The sequence below is a fragment of the Podarcis pityusensis genome (genome assembly GCF_964106645.2).
Source record: "Podarcis pityusensis genome assembly, chromosome: 2".
Taxonomy (NCBI): Eukaryota; Metazoa; Chordata; class Lepidosauria; order Squamata; family Lacertidae; genus Podarcis; species Podarcis pityusensis.
In genome coordinates, this window is record NC_138029.1 from 119,838,105 (window position 1) to 119,856,475 (window position 18,371).

General features: G+C 48.2%; 2 protein-coding genes across 7 annotated transcripts in view; one reads left to right on the forward strand and one right to left on the reverse strand.

Annotated features, from left to right (window-relative positions):
* Positions 1-1,531: 1,531 nt before the first annotated feature.
* LOC308469901 (uncharacterized protein) lies at positions 1,532-6,981 on the forward strand. Of its 2 annotated transcripts, none has more exons than XM_080992991.1 (3): positions 1,532-1,798; positions 4,404-4,563; positions 5,133-6,981. In XM_080992991.1, the coding sequence occupies exons 2-3, from the start codon at positions 4,497-4,499 to the stop codon at positions 6,293-6,295; spliced, it is 1,230 nt and encodes a 409-aa protein (XP_080849117.1). In that variant the 5' UTR covers positions 1,532-1,798; positions 4,404-4,496; the 3' UTR covers positions 6,296-6,981. The 2 variants fall into 2 exon arrangements, with proteins under 2 accessions (XP_080849117.1, XP_080849118.1); XM_080992992.1 differs by having other exon boundaries at positions 5,136-6,981.
* A 6,172-nt stretch (positions 6,982-13,153) lies between these two features.
* Positions 13,154-18,371, reverse strand: part of LOC308469510 (uncharacterized protein) — a 40,434-nt gene continuing 35,216 nt past the window's right edge. For 4 of the 5 annotated variants that reach the window (XM_080992074.1, XM_080992076.1, XM_080992077.1 and 1 more), the window contains exons 3-4: positions 17,640-17,745; positions 13,154-15,022 (exon numbers count right to left, since the gene is read on the reverse strand). In XM_080992074.1, coding sequence (XP_080848200.1) covers positions 14,007-15,022; positions 17,640-17,745 — 1,122 coding nt within the window. In that variant the 3' untranslated portion in view covers positions 13,154-14,006. The remainder of the gene's footprint in view (positions 15,023-17,639; positions 17,746-18,371) is intronic. The other variant, XM_080992075.1, reaches the window with a different exon arrangement.

Sequence of the window (18,371 nt, forward strand, 5' to 3'; positions counted from 1 at the left end):
AAGTAAATTATTTTCTACACACACACACACACACATTGCATTACCAGTAGCCACTGGTAGTCCTCTCCTCCACAAACTTGTCTAGTCCTCTTTTAGAGTCATCCGAGCTGGTGGCCAGCAACAGTTATTCATTTACATATAAAAAATATTTATATATCTCCCGCACATAAAATACCAAGGATGTACACTACAAAAAATAGAATAAAACAACACAAAGTAATCACAAAAAGGACCAAAATCGTCTAAAAATCAAAATGGAAATTATAAACAACGGGAGAGGCCCTCAGCATCAATAAAGTCTGTAGGTTGCCTTTTCTGTTGGAAAAGTAGCCCTCAGCATAGGGATCTGGTTGAGGAAACCTGATGTAAATAAATAATCTGCAAATAAATAAATAAATCTCATAGCAAGCTTGTGGGGTGCCAAGACAGAGAATGAGATTCCTAGTCCCAGATCTGTTCTTCCCCACACCTTTGTCTTCTTTTTCTTGTTTATATAATTTTTATTTGGTTTCACAAACGTAAAGTTATAACAATCCAAATTACATTATTTATTTATTTATTTATTTATTTATACCCCACCCATCTGGCTAGAGTTCCCCAGCCACTCTGGGCGGCTTCCAACGAAATATTAAAAATACAACAAAACATCAAACATTAAAAATCTTCCCTAAACAGGGCTGCCTTCAGGTGTCTTATAATAGTCAGATAGAGATCCATATTTAGAGATTTCTCCAAATCTCTGGACTTCCCACCTTCCCCTCCATGGGTCCGATTGTACACCCTCTCAACGGCAGATGATTTCATAATCCATATTTCATTTCTCTCCAGATTGTCCATAATATCCGCTACATTGCAAGTGTTGTAGTCTTCCTTTTTCTTTAAAGCTTTGCAGGCAGTCAGGGGTTCAAGTTGCAGATAGGTAGCCGTGTTGGTCTGCCATAGTAGTCGAAACAAAATAAAAAAAAAATCCTTCCAATAGCACCTAAAAAAAGTAAAGGGACCCCTGACCATTAGGTCCAGTCGTGACTGATTCTGGGGTTGCGGCACTCATCTGCCTTTATTGGCCGAGGGAGCCAGCGTACAGCTTCCGGGTCATGTGGCCAGCAGAACCAGAGCAGCGCACAGAAACACCATTTACCTTCCTGCCGGAGTGGTACCTATTTATCTACTTGCACTTTGACGTGCTTTCAAACTGCTAGGTTGGCAGGAGCAGGGACTGAGCAATGGGAGCTCACCCCGTCGCAGGGATTCGTACAGCTTCCGGGTCATGTGGCCAGCAGAACCAGAGCAGCGCACAGAAACACCATTTACCTTCCTGCCGGAGTGGTACCTATTTATCTACTTGCACTTTGACGTGCTTTCAAACTGCTAGGTTGGCAGGAGCAGGGACTGAGCAATGGGAGCTCACCCCGTCGCAGGGATTCGAACCGACGACCTTCTGATCAGCAAGTCCTAGGCTCTGTGGTTTAACCCACAGCGCCACGACCAACTAAGTTTGTTACTGGTATGAGCTTTCGTGTGCAAACTTAGTTGGTCTCTAAGGTGCTACTGGAAGGGGTTAAAGTGACAGAGCTGGGAGGCCTAGAGAGGCTTGGAGGACAGCACGCCACACACAAATACACACAGAGATTTCATAAATACGTATTTGAAGGAGGCTGCTGGCGGAGTGTAAATACTGGTGCCTTTTCCTGTTCTGCCATTGGGCTGCTCCCCGTGGAAACTGGTTCTGACCCAGAGGACTAGCTGCTTGCAGGACGGGCAGCCGAACTGTAGGGCAGGAGCAGATCTCAAAGGAGCGGTGAGTTAAATGCATGGAGAGGGGGTGTTGTTCAGCTCTTGCAAGCAAAAGGTGGGCCCTGCCCCCCCCATGGCCCTGCCCTACTGCATGCAACCCCTCTTGCTCCCAGTTTGTTTAGAAACGGGGTGGAGGCCGATTCAGGCTGAACGCAAACTGCATCTGAAACCCTCCCCCCCATAATTCTCAAAGAATTATGGGCACTGTAGTCTCTTAAAGGTTGCTGGGAAGTTGGAACTCTGCAAGGAGTAAACTCAATTTATTTGGTTTTTCAAATTAAAATTTTACAGAGATATATCAAACATAAATAATAATAAAACAAGATTCCTAGGAATCTCCTGAACTTCCATCCTCCCCTTTGTGGGTCCTATTGTTAATCATTTCCTCCCACATCTTTTGTGATACTCCAGAATCTCAACCTGTGGGTCCCCAGATGTTGTTGGACTACAACTCCCATCATCCCTGAGCTCTGGCCTTGCTAGCTAGGGATGATGGGCGTTGTAGTCCAACAACATCTGGAGACCCACAGGTTGAGAACTGCTGCTCCAGATCCTTTGCCTCTTCCATTATGTCCAGAATTCAACCTTAAACTACAAGCAATATTCCAATCCTACTAACGATTTTAACTGTTTACAATGATCTTTAAGATAAGTTATAAATTTTCCCCTTTCCTTATTAAAATTTTGGTCTTCCTGATTTCTGACTCTTCCGGTCATTTCCGCCATTTCCACATAGTCCATTAACTTCACAGGTAGGGACTGTGGCGATCACACAGGGTCCCCGGATGTTTCACCGTCTATTGATCCCTGTGCCACCACTTTATTTCTCGCTGCCACCACCCTGGCCCTACCTGGTACAATACTGAGTCCAGTCAGGGTTAAATTGAAACATAAACTTCTGTTTATTTATTGCAGTTTAACAAGCGTGTGGTTTCATAAACGGTATCGGTCAATTACATTCATGGGGTGCCTATCCAGACCCATAACTTCCGCTACCTGCACTCACTCACTAAACCACCTCTCAGATATCTACTTGTCTTCCTAGCCCCTAACTGTTCCTGACTCAGCTTATTTTGCAACACTAGCTAAACCTACCCACAGACTCTATCCCAATTCACTCCCACTCCAACCAACCACCCAACTCCCAAGGAACTCCCCCCTTCCCCCTCCCAGAGCTGGTTTTATAGTCTTTTTGACTCCACCCCCTGGGTCCTGATTGGGTAACCTGTTTAACTATTTCACCTCCAGCACTGTCATATGTTAACGTCATAGGGACTTTATCTTCTTTCCATCTCTGGGGGCAGCACCAAAGTGATCTCGTTGGGGTGCAAGCCTGGGCAGTGTATCTGGAGGTCCTGGGCTGCCCAGAAGACAAGACCCTCCTCTTGGTCTCACTGATGGGGTCCAAAGGAAAGCAGAGCAAGGCGTTTGGCACCAGTGCTAGCCCTGCTCAGATTAGGGCCACTGAACTCAGTAGACACGAGTAGCTTCAGTTCACCAATCTCAATGGTTCTACTCTGAACATGGAACGTAAGAGCCTGCTGGATCGTGCCTATGGCCCATCTAGTCCAGCATTCTGTTCTTGCAGTGGCCAAACAGACGTTTGTTGGGAACCCGCAAGGAGGACCTGAGCACAAGAGGCCTCTCCCCTCTTAAGGTTTCCAACAACTGGCGTTCAGGATCATCTCTGCCTCCAAAGCAGAAGTCAAATCAGTTGGAGTTCTTGTTATTAAATATACCAAGAAAAAAGCACACCAAGAACTCTGGCCAATATAAATTTCAAAAGTGGGAGTGGTCCCTACTCGCAAATCAATAGTCAATTGTAACAAAAACTAATCCATTCAAAAGTATGTATTCTGACAAGGATTACAAACTCAAATAGAGATTACAAACTCAAACTCATAAGGATATGTATAACACAATAATTTGTTACAGTATTAAAGATAAGAGTTTATGAGTAGAGATAAATTCATGTTAGTCCGTAGTCAGATTAGACGTGAAGATCTTAGTTTCAATCATTGAGCAGAAGTCAGAAGTCAATTATGGATCAGAAACCAGGACAGGGACCTGTTTTGATGTATTCACCTTCATCAGCTGGAAGTATCAAACATTACGTGATAATACAGTACAGTTAAATTCTAAATTATCATAAATTATAAAACAGTATTATGCAACATTTGGTTCCTTACCTAATTTTTAAGGGGTCGTGTAAGTTTGAAGAATTTGTATAAATATATTCTGTTCTGAAGCAGAAGTCAGCATGGAAGGTGGTTTGCTTGCCTTTGTTAGAAGTTGTTAAATGGAGGCTGGATGGCTGCCTATCAGGGAGGTCGTTGCAGCGGTTTTCCTACATTAGCCGGGTGATGGCGGTTGTTCTCCGTCTGTGGATGTTTTATCCTCGAATATTTCATCTGTCCTGCCTCTTATACATTCCCCTCCCCTCCAATATTTTACCCCTGTAATCTACTCCCAAGAGTTTTGGCTGAAGATCAGCCAATAAAATAATATAGGTCTCTGTGAACATTCTGTGACATCATTGAAACCTAGCCAATGAGGAGGGGTGGACAGGGGAGTGAACAGCAAGGATGACCTTCAGGTTACTGTTTCAGGAGCTGCACTCGTCCTCGGATAAGCTGCCCTGCATTTCAACCTAAGTTCCTTTTGGATCTCCACAAGAGCAGAGAAGCCCACGCAAGGAAGTCATGCAAGAGGACCATGAGGAGACCACCGTTCTGGATCCCCAACAGCATGTATTTCACGCTGAAAGAGGTATGCAATAAAGCAAAACATGAATAAGTGCTGTGCTGCAGCAGGCCAAAGGCAGGGGTGGGGAGCGAGTTCTAACCAGAGGAAAAGGGATCCCTCCATAGGATCAGGAGACATACTCCAGTCTTGTAATGGAAAGCCCCAGAAGGTCTCAGATTACAATCCCTGGCATCTCCAGGTAGGACTAGGAAAGAGTTCCCTGTCTGAAACTCTGGAGAGCTGATGCCACAGTCACTACATACAATAATGAGGTTGAGGGACCACAACAGCCTGATTCAGTTTAGGGCCATTTCTTATGTCCGTAAGAGCAGGAAGCAGATTTCAGCCAAAGTTTAGGAGCTGTTAAAACTGTGAGAAGTGGCTTTTAATGTGTGACATTTTAATGTATTTTTAATCTTTGTTGGAAGCTGCCCAGAGTGGCTGGGGAAGGCCAGCCAGATGGGCGGGGTACAAATAATAAATTATTATTATTATTATTATTACTACTACTACTACTGTTACGTTCGAAAACTGAGGTACCACTGTATCACAGGGACAAATTGAACACCATCACAGTTCTCTCCTTCTTCCAGCAGGCAGTGACTCTCTCCGCAAGCGGAAGGCGCAGACATTTCCCACAGAGTGTCCCACATTTGTACGGGGTGAAGAGAGCCCTCCCCAGGGCGTTACGGAAGGAGCGGTTCTTCACCCTCACCAGGAACTGGAGACACAGCAGAGAAGCTGCCCTTCGGAGGGACAAATAAACTCTGTTCCTTTCTGGGGTGGCTACGAAGGACTTGGTGGATCTACAGTACAACAGAGAATCCCCCCAGGAGAGATCCAGGAGGGCAGCGAAGGCCACAGCTGGAGGCCAGACTTTGTGATCAGCAGGAGGAGCTGTAAGAAACGGGACAAGCCTTACAAATGCTCCGAGTGCGGGAAGAGCTTCAGTGTGAGCTCCGACATTATCCGCCACCAGAGAATCCACACGGGGGAGAAGCCGTACAAGTGCCTGACCTGCGGGAAAGGCTTCAACCAGAACTCCCACCTGACGGCGCACCAGAGAACCCACACCGGGGAGAAGCCGTACAAGTGCTGGGAGTGCGGGAAAAGCTTCAGCCTGAGCTCGGACTTCACCAGGCACCAGAGGATCCACACGGGGGCCAAGCCGTACAGGTGCTCCGAGTGCGGGAAGGGCTTCATCCAGAAGTCGCACTACGTCACACACACGAGGATCCACACGGGCGAGAACCCGTTCCAGTGCCCCGAGTGCGGGAAAGGCTTCACGTCCAGCACGCTGCTCATCAGACACCAGAGAATCCACACGGGCGAGAAGCCCTTCAAGTGCTCTCACTGCGAGAAGAGGTTCTGCGCCAGCTCCAACCTCGTGACCCACATGCGGACCCACACCGGGGAGAAGCCGTTCCCATGCCGCGAGTGCGGGAAGAGCTTCAGCCAGAAATCCACGCTGATCGCTCATGAGAGGACGCACACGGGCGAGAAGCCCTACAAGTGTTGGTGCGGGAAAATGTTCAGCAAGAGCTCGGACCTCCTGGCGCACGAGAGGACCCACACGGGCGAGAAGCCGTACGCCTGCCCAAGCTGCGGGAAGCACTTCCGGATGAGCTCGCACCTCGTAAGGCACCAGCGCGTCCACACCGGGGAGAAGCCGTACCAATGCTCCGAGTGCGGGAGGAGCTTCAGCGCCAGCTCGCACCTTATCAGACATCAGAAAATCCACCTGAAAGCCAAGTGACAAACAATGGAACGCAGGAGGAAGAGTCTTAATAGCACAAGGATGGAAGACTGAGGAAATCCCCACTAAAGAATTGTGGCAAGAGAAACTGATGGCCTATGCAGAACTGGCAAAATTGACACATAAACTACGGGACAAGGATAAAAGGTAAAGGTAAAGGGACCCCTGACCATTAGGTCCAGTCGCGGATGACTCTGGGGTTGTGGCGCTCATCTCGCTTTATGGGCCGAGGGAGCCGGCGTACAGCTTCCGGGTCATGTGGCCAGCATGACTAAGCCGCTTCTGGCGAACCAGAGCAGCGCACGGAAACACCGTTTACCTTCCCGCCGGAGCGGTACCTATTTATCTACTTGTACTTGTATGCTTTCGAACTGCTAGGTGGGCAGGAGCAGGGACCGAGCAGCAGGAGCTCAACCCGTCGCGGGGATTCGAACCGCCGACCTTCTGATCGGCAAAGTCCTAGGCTCTGTGGTTTAACCCACAGCGCCACCCGCGTCCCTTTAAAGAGGAATGGGAACCTTTTACAAAGTACCTAAAGACGCAACAAAGTGAATTGGACTCCTTGGCAGGCTTTGAATAAACACTCACAATTTTTTTATTGATAATCATTAGTTAAATAAATTAAGGACTTATACAATTCTGTAACATGCAGAGAATGGCATTTGTGGAGAAACCAGAGATTGGAACTGAGGGGGGGCGGGAAGGGCAAGTTGTTTATGGGAGGGAGGGGGAGGGGGGAAATGAGGAAAAAAATTAAGGATGATATGTTTTAAGATAATATGTTTTGTTGAATTACCTAATAAAAAATGTAAACAAAAAAACAACAACAATGGAACGCAGGAGTGCGGTGGGGACAAAATCCCACCGCTGACACAAGACAAGGTGCAATTTCTCAGATGGTGGGCTCCTTGACACCAACAGGACTTACTTCTAAGTTAATGTGTTTTCGATTGCTTTACACTGAGCTGTCGTCCCTCGTTTTAGGTCTGGGCTGGTGTCAATAAGATGAGGCGGTTACATCAAGCCCGGGAAGAGTGCCAGCCAGGAATCTGTCCTCATTGTGCGCAAGGGAGATACAAAATGATGTCGTGCTCCAGCCCCCAACCCATAAGCCCTATTCTGTAACTGGTTGGCCACTTCCAGAAATGGTAGCAGAGCCATTCTCAGACGGCTCTGCTCAGCACTTACTTTCTTTGAAGGCTTCCTAGAGCGTTTTTCTTTAAGGAGGCGGCACCTTGCTAGAGATGACATCATCACAGAGTAGCCACTCTAGAAAGCCTGCATGGAACACTCTGTGCTCTTCAGTGGGACAGTAGAGAGAGTCTGCAGCTTCTTACAGCTTTACTCCGCAGGTAGTGAAGAAGAATTAAAACCATGCTAAGCTAAGATAGTGGACGCGGGTGGGTAAACCACAGAGCCTAGGACTTGCCGATCAGAAGGTCGGCGGTTCGAATCCCCGCGATCGGTCCCATCTCCTGCCAACCTTGCAGTTCGAAAGCATGTCAAAGTGCAAGTAGATCAATAGGTACTGCTCCGGCGGGAAGGTAAACGGCGTTTCTGTGCGCTGCTCTGGTTCGCCAGAAGCGGCTTAGTCATGCTGGCCACATGACCCGAAAGCTGTACGCCTGCTCCCTCGGCCAGTAAAGCGAGATGAGCGCCGCAACCCCAGAGTCGGCCGCGACTGGACCCAATGGTCAGGGGTCCCTTTACCTTTACCTTAAGCTTTTTATTTTTTAAAGGCAAAATTACACCACCCGATTGGCACTCAAAATCAGCCCCCTTGCCTCAAGGAAGGGCCGGAGCTCAGTGACAGAGCATCTGCTTTGAGTGCAGAAGGCGGGAAAGACTCTCTCCCTGAAACCCTGGAGAGTCGCTGCCAGTCTATGTTGACAACACTGAGCTAGATGGACTCTCCTTCCTTGGAGGTTTTTTAAGCAGAGGTCGGATGGAGCGCCGCAACAGCAGTCACCTTTGACTGGACTTAAGCATTTTTCCTCCAGTTAAGATTCCTGCATTGCAGGGGGTTGGACTAGATGACCCTCAGGGTCCCCTTCCAACAGTTCTGTGTTTCTAATGGTCTCGACTCAGTATGTTCCTCACGCAAGGCCACCTCTATCCTTAAGCCTCTTGGAGAAGGCAGGACTTTTTGACAGTGTTCACACATTTCAAGCATCTATTTTCTTTCTTGGGCAAAGGCAAATGGAGGGGAGGGGGGAAATCGACCCTGCCGCAAGCAGGATTTATCCCCCCTGCCCCATCAAGGGGGATTGGATGTTGCTGGGTAGGCTGCACTCACCAGTTCCCTGCAGGGAACCCCAAGAATTAACAAGGAGGGTTAAATCCTGCTGTTTTAATTGACTCCTCCAACTTCAACAGGAGGGCGGAAACTGCCTACTGACCTATCACCTGGAGCCATGATTGTATCAAATGATTGACAAGTGGGTGGTCTTACCTACCTGTCAAAGGGGGGGGGGGTGTTAGGAGAAAGATCAGGCCTGCAGTCCCTCACTTCCTACTGTCGGGAACCCAGTTGGTTTAGTTGCCCCCCCCCCCCCGCCCCAGGTAAGGTCTGCAGTGGACGAGGTATCTCATCAATGCAATATTTTAAATAACTGAATGGTGCATAGGGTGTTTTGTCGAGGGTCAAGCTTGGAAGTCCACCCTGAAGCAGTCGGAGATGGGCCTCAAATGTGTGTGGTCAGAGGGTGGGTGTCCTTTGGGGGCATACCCTCTGAGTCCAGTTTTCTCTCCCCCAGTATGAAATCAAGCAAGATTATTTGTGGGTACATTATTTGTTCTTCTTTTTGGGGAACTTACAAAATTCTTTTCCCCGCCCCTCACCAAAAACACAAATATACACATGCAAATATTTGTTTTTCCCTCTGCATCCCACGCTAAGAAGACTGAATAATCAAGTTACATATTATTAAGTCTCTGCTTGGTGCTCTGTAACTTTCCATTTGCCTGTCAGTATTGACAACAGTGCTATTAAATAATTGAAGGCAATCTAGTTTGCAGTGCAGCCAATTCCTTTGTGGGTTAATGGGTAGAGGTTGTAAGATTTGGGTTGTAGGAAAAAGGATGAAGGCATCTGTCTGTATGTCTATGTATGTATGTATTTCCTTTTGGCCTGGTGTTTCAGTTAAATGCTGACCCCAGCCTTGGTTTTATGGGTCCTCACCTGGTCGCCTTAAGCAACTTGGAATTTCACCCAGGTGAGCGAGGAGACTGTCCAAAGAGGACGCAGTGTTTGGTCCTCCTCCAGTAGCACATTGTGCTTCTTTGCACAGCAGGCGAATTACTCTCGCTTCCCGCTTTGCAGCAAGTTGGACTAGATGTCCCTTCCAACTGCAGCTCTGTGAATCTGGGACTATACTGCAGACTGTTGGCAAAGGGACCCTATGCCTTTGTCACTGGAAGAACACAAGTACTGACTGCCTGTTCATTCCTGGGGCCAATTCAAAGACGCTCACTTTAAAGCCCTAAATGCCGTAGGCCCCCAATATCTGAGAGTGCCTCCTTCCCGAAACCCTCTCGGGTTTTAAGATCAGCAGAGAGGACCTTGAGGTAGTTTTGCCTCCGTCAGAAGTTTGGGGATGGTGGCGGCCCAGCAGTGGGCATTCTTTGTGGCAGCCCCCAAGTTGTGGAATTCCCTCCCAGCAGAAGTGCGCCTGGTACCTTTGTAGCAGGAACCCGCCACCCCAACCATTCAGTTTGTACAAACTTCACACACTCACACTCACACACTACATATGCCACACTTCTGTTATAAATTCATAGAAAAATCAACCATACATCGGATTTGCACTGTTCCATTTTTATTTTACTCCATATGACAAGGACTATCAAAGGGGGGTGGCTTGGTTCTGGTCAGCCATAATCCCTTCACCATCCCAGCACATCCACAGGAGCCCTGCCCAGTTGCTATGCCAACCCTGATGGTCCTAGACAGAAGACCATCAAGATCACAACGAACTTGCATATGGGAGTGGATTCAGCATGGACTGAAACAAAGGACAATGATCAGATCTTCCCTCTGGGGGCAGGAAACTGCCAACTCCCCTTTGTCTCCTGGAAGTGACTCATGGGGAGGGGGAAAGGAGGAACCCGCCAGGTGACAGGACACTCAGGTTACCACCACAACTCCTCCCTCAACCCCTCCTTTCTGTAATGTATGCATGATGTTTCTGGGGGTGGGCTTGACCTAGAGGATGGGAATTTCAAAAGTTTTTATAAGGTCTTGCACACCATCTTTCTGGGTCTTTCCTCTCTCTTGCAAGTGAGGGGAACACCCTGTTGCAAAAGTTCAATAAAGGCCAAGCCTACAGGCTGCTGTTTTGCTCCAAGTTATCCTGGTTGGTGTCTTTATTTTGGGCAAGGGAGCCCTCGGATTTTTCCGGTAACACCTTCATTGCAGCTTTTGGTGAATGAATACACTCTTTTTTCCTGGACTGTGACACCAGAGGGGTGTGTGGGCTGGGTGATATATCGTCCAAAACCAGTTTGGGGTCCATATCGTGATACAGTGGTACCTCGGGTTACAGACGCTTCAGGTTACAGACTCTGCTAACCCCGAAATAGTACCTCGGGTTAAGAACTTTGCTTCAGGATGAGAACAGAAATCGCATGGCGGCGGCAGCGGGAGGCCCCATTAGCTAAAGTGGTACCTCAGGTTAAGAACGGACAAATTAAGTTCTTAACCCGAGGTACCACTGTATCAGTTTCATAGATTTTGACCTGGCAATATGTTGTGAATCATGATATGTTAGGGCTGGGCGATATAACCTCCAAAACTGGTTTGGAGTCCATATCGTGATATTGGTTTCATAGTTTTTTACCTGGCAATATATTGCAAACCATGGCATGCTCTGCAAAAATTACAATGTGGGAAAACTGTGAAGCCAGCCACTGCTTCCCCATAGCTCCATCCTTATTCCAGACATTGTGATGTATCAGAATATTGTGATGTTTAGCTGGTGATATATCACAAAGTTGAAAGCCAGATATAGCCATAGCTGTCAACTTTCAGATTTGAAAATAAGGGATCAGCAGCCTCGAAGATAAGGGATCAGCAGCCTCACCCGTCCCTGGGACAGTCTACGGGATATCTAACAATCCGGGATAGCAGCAGGAAGCAGCAGGAAACAGCGCTGGAATAAGGGAATTTCCCGCAAAAAAGGGAAGGTTGACAGCTATGGATATAGCTCAGCCCTATATTTGCTGCTACATAGTTCCAGACATTGTGATAGATCGGTATATCACGATGCTGAAAAGCAGGTATCGACCCAAACCGAGTGTGAGGGCCCACCCTATTCCTGAAGTGGTGATGTGCTTTAATAGGGAATTTAAAATTGTAATCTCCCCTGGGACCTGCTGGCGAAGAAGAGTGGGGAATAAATGTCACACCGGATGGATGCCCCAGCAGGAAACCCCACCCCCCACCCCCAGCTCTACCCGAGTGCAACTTTCCCCATTCTGACAGGGAGGGGAAAAGGGATATTACGGAGGTGGGGGAGGTGGCTAAAAGGGCAGCCAAAATGATTCAGGCCTCCTACCTCCTTCCCAAAACCTCGTTAGTGCTTCCCCATCTTCGGGAAGGAGGTGGGAGGCTTCTAGGACCCTGGCCCTTCAAATAACCAGCTTTGGGAAGGCAGCATGAGGGCTGGTGTGGGTGCGCAATCCCTGTTGTGTTCAGTGGGGCTTTACTTCCAGCCACGTGGGTTTCGCAGGAGCGGGGGGCCGGAGGCGGTCAATGGGCCAGATCCTTCTCTCTTTCCCCACAGGCCATGTAGACAGGTGGACAGGCCAATCCTCTCATAGCACCTTGACACTAGGTGACCCATTTTTGCACAGCACAATGTACCAAAGCCTCAACTCTCTGTTGCTTTATGCAAGGGCCACCTTGCATAAACCTTCCCCACACTTGGCGTCACGCATGACATACGGGGAGCAGGCAAGCATGGCTTGGGCAGACAGGGAGGCCTGGTGGCCTCAGTGGCCCGGAGTGCCTTCCATCAGCTTCAGCTGGTGGCCCAGCTACGCCCCTTTCTGGACAAGGAGAGCTCTGGTAACTTCAAGGTTAGATTACTGCAATGTGTTATATGCAGGGCTGCCTCTGAAGACAGTTCAGAAACTTCAGCTAGTACAGAATTCAGTGGCCAGGTTGCTCACTAGAGCAAGATGCTTTGAGCATATTACATCAATCCTGGTCCGACAAAACTGGCTACCAATTAGTTTCCGGGCCCAATTCAAAGTGCTGGTTTTGACCTATAAAGCCTTAAGCGGTTCAGGACCGCAATACCTCAAGGGCCACCTCTTTCCATATGAACCTACCCGGACCCTGAGATCGTCTTCTGAAGGCCTCCTTCGTGTGTCGCCTCCTCGAGAGGTGTGGAGGGTGGCAACATGAGAACGGGGCCTTCTCTGCAGTGGCTTCCCATCTGTGGAATGCTCTCCCCGGGAAAGTTCGCCTGGCGCCTTCATTGTACACCTTTAGGTGCCAGGCAAAAACATTCCTTTTTAACCAGGCCTTTGGTTGATCTGATTGACATCCTATGCCCTTTTAAAATGTGCTTTTTTGTAGGTGTGTGGGCGGCTACCGGGTTGTTTTTATTTTTATTATGTATTCTGTGGTTTTATATCTTGATTTTATTCTGTGAACCACCCTGAGACCCCCAGGTATAGGGCAGTATATAAATTCAAATAATAATAATAATAATAATAATAATAATAATAATAAGCAAACCTTCCCCCTCCGCAAGGGAACTGTTGGTGAACATTCCATAACATCAGGACAATGCTTGGAAGCAACTCTCTTATTTCTCCTTGCGGCAAATAAAGCCAACCCTCACGTGAATGTTTACTTCGTTCAGGATTTATTTTGCAGCCACCGCCACCAAGACAGGATGGGCGGTTGGTCACAAGAAGGCATTCTACCTACCCCACCTTGTAAAAAATCCACTGCCTTTCCATAAAGTCCCATTTCCAAAGGACACTTCTCCCCACCCCCATGAAAGATTCCTTGCTCAGACTATAAGAAGTTCAGCACAAGCAACATGAGCAGGAGTAACCCCTTACACGGAAGCTGATTGGTGCCTGGGGAACTTTCCCAGAATTCCAGTGGCTCTTTAGTCTGTTTTGGACATGGGGAGAAGGGTGGGGGGAGAGAGCCAGTGCTGTGAATCCCACTCAAGCCCCACTCGCTCGACCCCCTCTTTTGGCTTCCGAGACACCTCCAAATATCATGTGTACGTACATAAACTTTCAAACCTATCTTGGCACAAATGAGGATTAGAAACTTGCTTTGATTTTTTTAAAAAAGCCAAACTCATCAACAGGAGGCGGAATTCTTTGTCAGATGCCAATTTCGGCAGATGCATTGGGCAAAAGTTAGTAGTCCACAAACACAAAGTAATAACTATACTCGGGAGACGGGCTAAGTTAGTCACTTGTGGAAAATGGCAGCGAAAAGCCGTTTTCGTAAAACGTCCATGCTAGTCGTTTGGGGCGTGTTAAGAACGGGCTTTTACAAACAAGGCGGGCTGTAAGCCAGGGGTGCTGTCAGGGCAGAGGTCCAGGGCCTACTCAGCACAAGGAGCAGAGGAGAAGGCCCTCAAACACAGCAGGACTGGCTTGCCACATTTTGAAGTAATGCACTTTGCCATTTACAAAACAAAAACCGGAAAGTCCCATCGTGTCAAATTACCTCGCGCTATAAGTAGCCCCACTCGGTGTGGAGAAGGACACACATATGCCCCACCCTCATGTCCTTCTGGGTAGCGATCCTCTGAGCCGCTTCCGCCGCTTCCTCCTTCGCGGGAAGTCCAATCTCGGCCGGGCCGAAGCCTTTCCCGCCCTCTAAGTGCTGCGGGTACAGTTTCTGCCTCGTGTGCCGCCTCTCGTGGGTGCTGCAGTGAGACCTCTGGCTGAAGCCCTTGCCGCAGTCCAGGCACTTGAAGGGCTTCTCCCCCGTGTGGGTCCTCCGGTGGCGGACCAGATCCGAGCGGTGGCGGAACGTCTTCCCGCAGTCCGAGCAGTTGTAGGGCCTCTCCTTGGCGTGCATCCGCTGGTGGCGGCCTAGGAGCGAGGGCTCGCTGAACTTCCGCCCGCAATCCGGACAGCGGTAGGGCTTGTCGCTGGCCGTATGGGTCCTCTTGTGCACCACCAGGTTCGAGCTGTCGCTGAACCCTTTGCCGCAGTACGAGCACTTGTAGGGCTTCTCGCCCGTGTGGGTCCTCCGGTGGCGGACCAGGTACGAGTTCTGGCAGAAGCTCTTGCCGCAATCCAAGCACTGGTACAGCTTCTTCTCTGAGTGGATTCTCCGGTGTGCGATGAGGTTGGAGCGGTCGCTGAAGCTTCTCCCGCAGTGGAGGCACTGGAAGGGTTTTTCCCCCGTGTGGGTTCTCCGGTGTTTAAGAAGGTCAGAGCTCCGGCCAAACGCTTTCCCGCACTCGGTGCACACTTTCCTCCTCCGGTCCTTGTGGATCCTCTCTTGAGCCGCCAGGTCACTGAGTTTCGGGACGACTCCTGGACAGGCCACCGGTTTGCACTCCCCGTCTCCCAAGGGGATGTCGTGTGGATTCTCTGATTTGTGTTGGTTTTCAAAAGAGCCCAACTGCTCAGGACATAGGAAAGGGTTCTCTCCGTACGACCCGGAAGGCCCAGTTTTCTCGGAACATCTCATCCGAGGTTTCTCTTCTTCATTCTCGCTTGCCCACCCATCGCCTGCTGGGAATTAAGAGAAGGGAGAGACACATTGGTCATTCCTTGCAAATAAGAGAACTGAATGATGAACCGATTTCTTTATAGTGGTACCTCAGGTTAAGAACTTAATTCGTTCCGGAAATCCGTTCTTAACCTGAAACTGTTCTTAACCTGAGGTAGCACTTTAGCTAATGGGGCCTTCCACTGCCACCACACCACTGGAGCACAATTTCTGTTCTCATCCCGAAGCAAAGTTCTTAACCTGAGGTACTATTTCTGGGTTAGTGGAGTCTGTAACCTGAAACGTCTGTAACCTGAAGCATCTGTAACTCAAGGTACTACTGTACAACATAAGGAGAGACTGGGCTGCTGGGCCAAGCCAATGACCCATCTCATCCAGCATAAATGTTCACAGATGCAGGACAGATAAAATAACTTCTCCACGCGGCACACAGTTCATCTTTGGAACTTGGTCTCACAGGAGGAAGTGTGACCACCAACTCAGATGACTTTAGAAGCCTGGTCCTGAACGGGGTAACTGTGCCCTGAAGGACCAGGTGCACAGCCTGGGAGTGATTTTGGACTCACAGCTGTCCATGGAGGCACAGGTCAGTTCTGTGTCCAGGGCAGCTGTCTACCAGCTCCATCTGGTACGCAGGCTGATACCCTACCTGTCCGCAGACTGTCTCGCCAGAGTGGTGCATGCTCTGGCTATCTCCCGCTGCAATGGGCTCTACGTGGGGCTACCTTTGAAGGTGACCTGGAAACTGCAACTAATCCAGAATGTGGCAGCCAGACTGGTGACTGCGAGTGGCCGCCAAGACCATATACTGTAACACCAGTCCTTGAAAGACCTACATTGGCTCCCACTACATTTCTGAGCACAATTCAAAATGTTGGTGCTCACTTTTAAAGCCTTAAATGGCCTTGCCCCGGTATACCTGAAGGAGCGTCTTCATTTTTGAAAGGTTCAGCCTGCCATCTTGATTCAAAATGGCATCCAGTGGTATCCATACACAACACCCTGCTCTTTTTCAAAAAATTTCAGAATTTTGGGCAGAATTTGGCTGTGATATCCAAATGTGTCCAGTTCAGTGGAGGATAAACAACCTTCCAAAATATATAGTAGAAATAAAATGTATTTTATTTCTCTCCACCCCCATTGTTAAGGCCGGATACTGAGGTCCAACTCTGAGGGCCTTCTGACGGTTCCCTCCCTGCAAGAAGTGAGGTTACAGGGAACCAGGCAGAGGGCCTTCTCAGTAGTGGCGCCCACCCTGTGGAATACCCTCCCATCAGATGTCAAGGAAATAAACAACTATCTGACTTTTAGAAGACATCTGAAGGCAGCCCTGTTTAGGGAAGTTCTTAATGTTTGATGTTTTATTGTGTTTTTATATTCTGTTCAGAGCCGCTCTGAGTGGCTGGGGTATAAATAACAAATTATTATTATTATTATTATTATTATTTAAGAGAAATTCATGGAGAACAATAAGGCTATCAATAGCTTGGAGGCAGTAATGGTTGGAGGCAGTAACGCTTCTAAACATCATGAGAGAGGGCTCTTGTGCATGGGTCCCACACGTGCGTTTCCCATTGGGTACATCTGGTGGTGAGATTACGCTGCACTAGATGGGCCACTGTCGTTTTATAATCTTAAGGTAAGACTGCAATAGCTGCTCTCCTTTGTGATGACCAGAAACTGGCATTCACTGACACATACTGTCTTTAAGAGTCATGGTGCTGGAGGAGACTCTTGAGAGTCCCATGGACTGCAAGAAGATCAAACGCATCCATTCTTAAGGAAATTAGCCCTGAGTTCTCACTAGAAGGACAGATCGTGAAGCTGAGGCTCCAATACTTTGGCCACCTCATGAGAAGAGAAGACTCCCTGGAAAAGACCCTGATGTTGGGAAAGATGGAGGGCACAAGGAGAAGGGGATGACAGAGGACGAGATGGCTGGACAGTGTTCTCGAAGCTACAAACATGAGTCTGACCGGGCTGCGGGAGGCAGTGGAAGACAGAAGTGCCTGGAGTGCTCTGGTCCAGGGGGTCACGAAGAGTCGGACACGACTAAACGACTAAACAACAACAACAACAACAACAACCTGGCAAAATATGGAGAGGGTTCTGGTTGCAAGTTGCTTCCCCATTCATATCACCCACCCTATGCTTTCGGAAGTCAGCCACCCTGTGATCTTCAGATGCAGGGCGGTATATAAATTTAATAATAATAATAATAGTAATAATAATAATAATAATAATAATAATAATAATAATAATGAAACTGGGCAAAGGTCTAGGCCGTGTTTTGTCAGAGTACCCTGTTATATTTGTTTATGATAGCTTTGATATGCTGTGGGGGTTTTTTAACCACAGGCGATGAAAAACTAACACCCTGCAGGGGTTCCCAAGAAGAGTAAAATACCACAAAAACAAGAGAATATAATAAAACAGTTAGAATGTGATCAGTAAAAGAGAAATACCATTGCAAATTAAAAGCAAGGCATTTTTTTTTAAGAAGGCTTCATAACTCACCAAAAGAGCAGGGGTGGGAAATGTGGCCCTCTGCGCACCTTTAACTGGCCCTCAGAACCTTCTCGAGGCCACACCCCCTGCACAGGGATGAGGAATACTTACCCATTGAGCTGCCGTCGCTGTCCTGCTTTGCCTCCCTGTACAGCTGCCACAGCCCCGCGTCTGATGCCTGCTCCGCCTTGGGCATTTCCTGAAAAGGCTTTGAGATCTAGAACCACAAGGGAGAACAAAGAAGGTTTGCGGAAGACGCAAGGCAGACTAAAGGAAAGGTTTCTTCACACAAGAGAGCAGAGTTAAACTGCGGAACTCTCTGCCACAAGGAGGAGGAGCGGCCACCAACTTGACCGGCCTTAAAATAGGATTCTAAAACAAATTCTTCACATGTTGAATGTGTAATTCCCGGGAAATTGTTTCTGGTGATGGTGTGTGTGTGTATGTGTGTCTCTGTGCTGTCTGTCTACAACCTAACACATACATAGCGCTGAAAGGTAAGTCAGGTCACATGTAGTCCACATGAGATTCTAACAACATTTAGTGAATTTTCTGATGTTGACCATCCGATGTTGACTTTTGAAGCAGAAGGCAGTGCATCTGTAGAAAGGAGTGACTGAAGGTTTGGGTTGCTGCAACTCTAATAAATTCTTGACCTCTGTTGGGCCCTGTTCCTGCAGGAAGACACATGTTTATATTTCAGGCAGATGCTCCTAATCCAGGACTAATTCCGGATGCGGATGCTGTAGGAGTCACAGTTGTGTTAATCACCTGCACCTACAGAGGTCAAGAATTTATTAGAGTTGGCTATTATGTGAACAGTGAATATACTGAAACAGAATT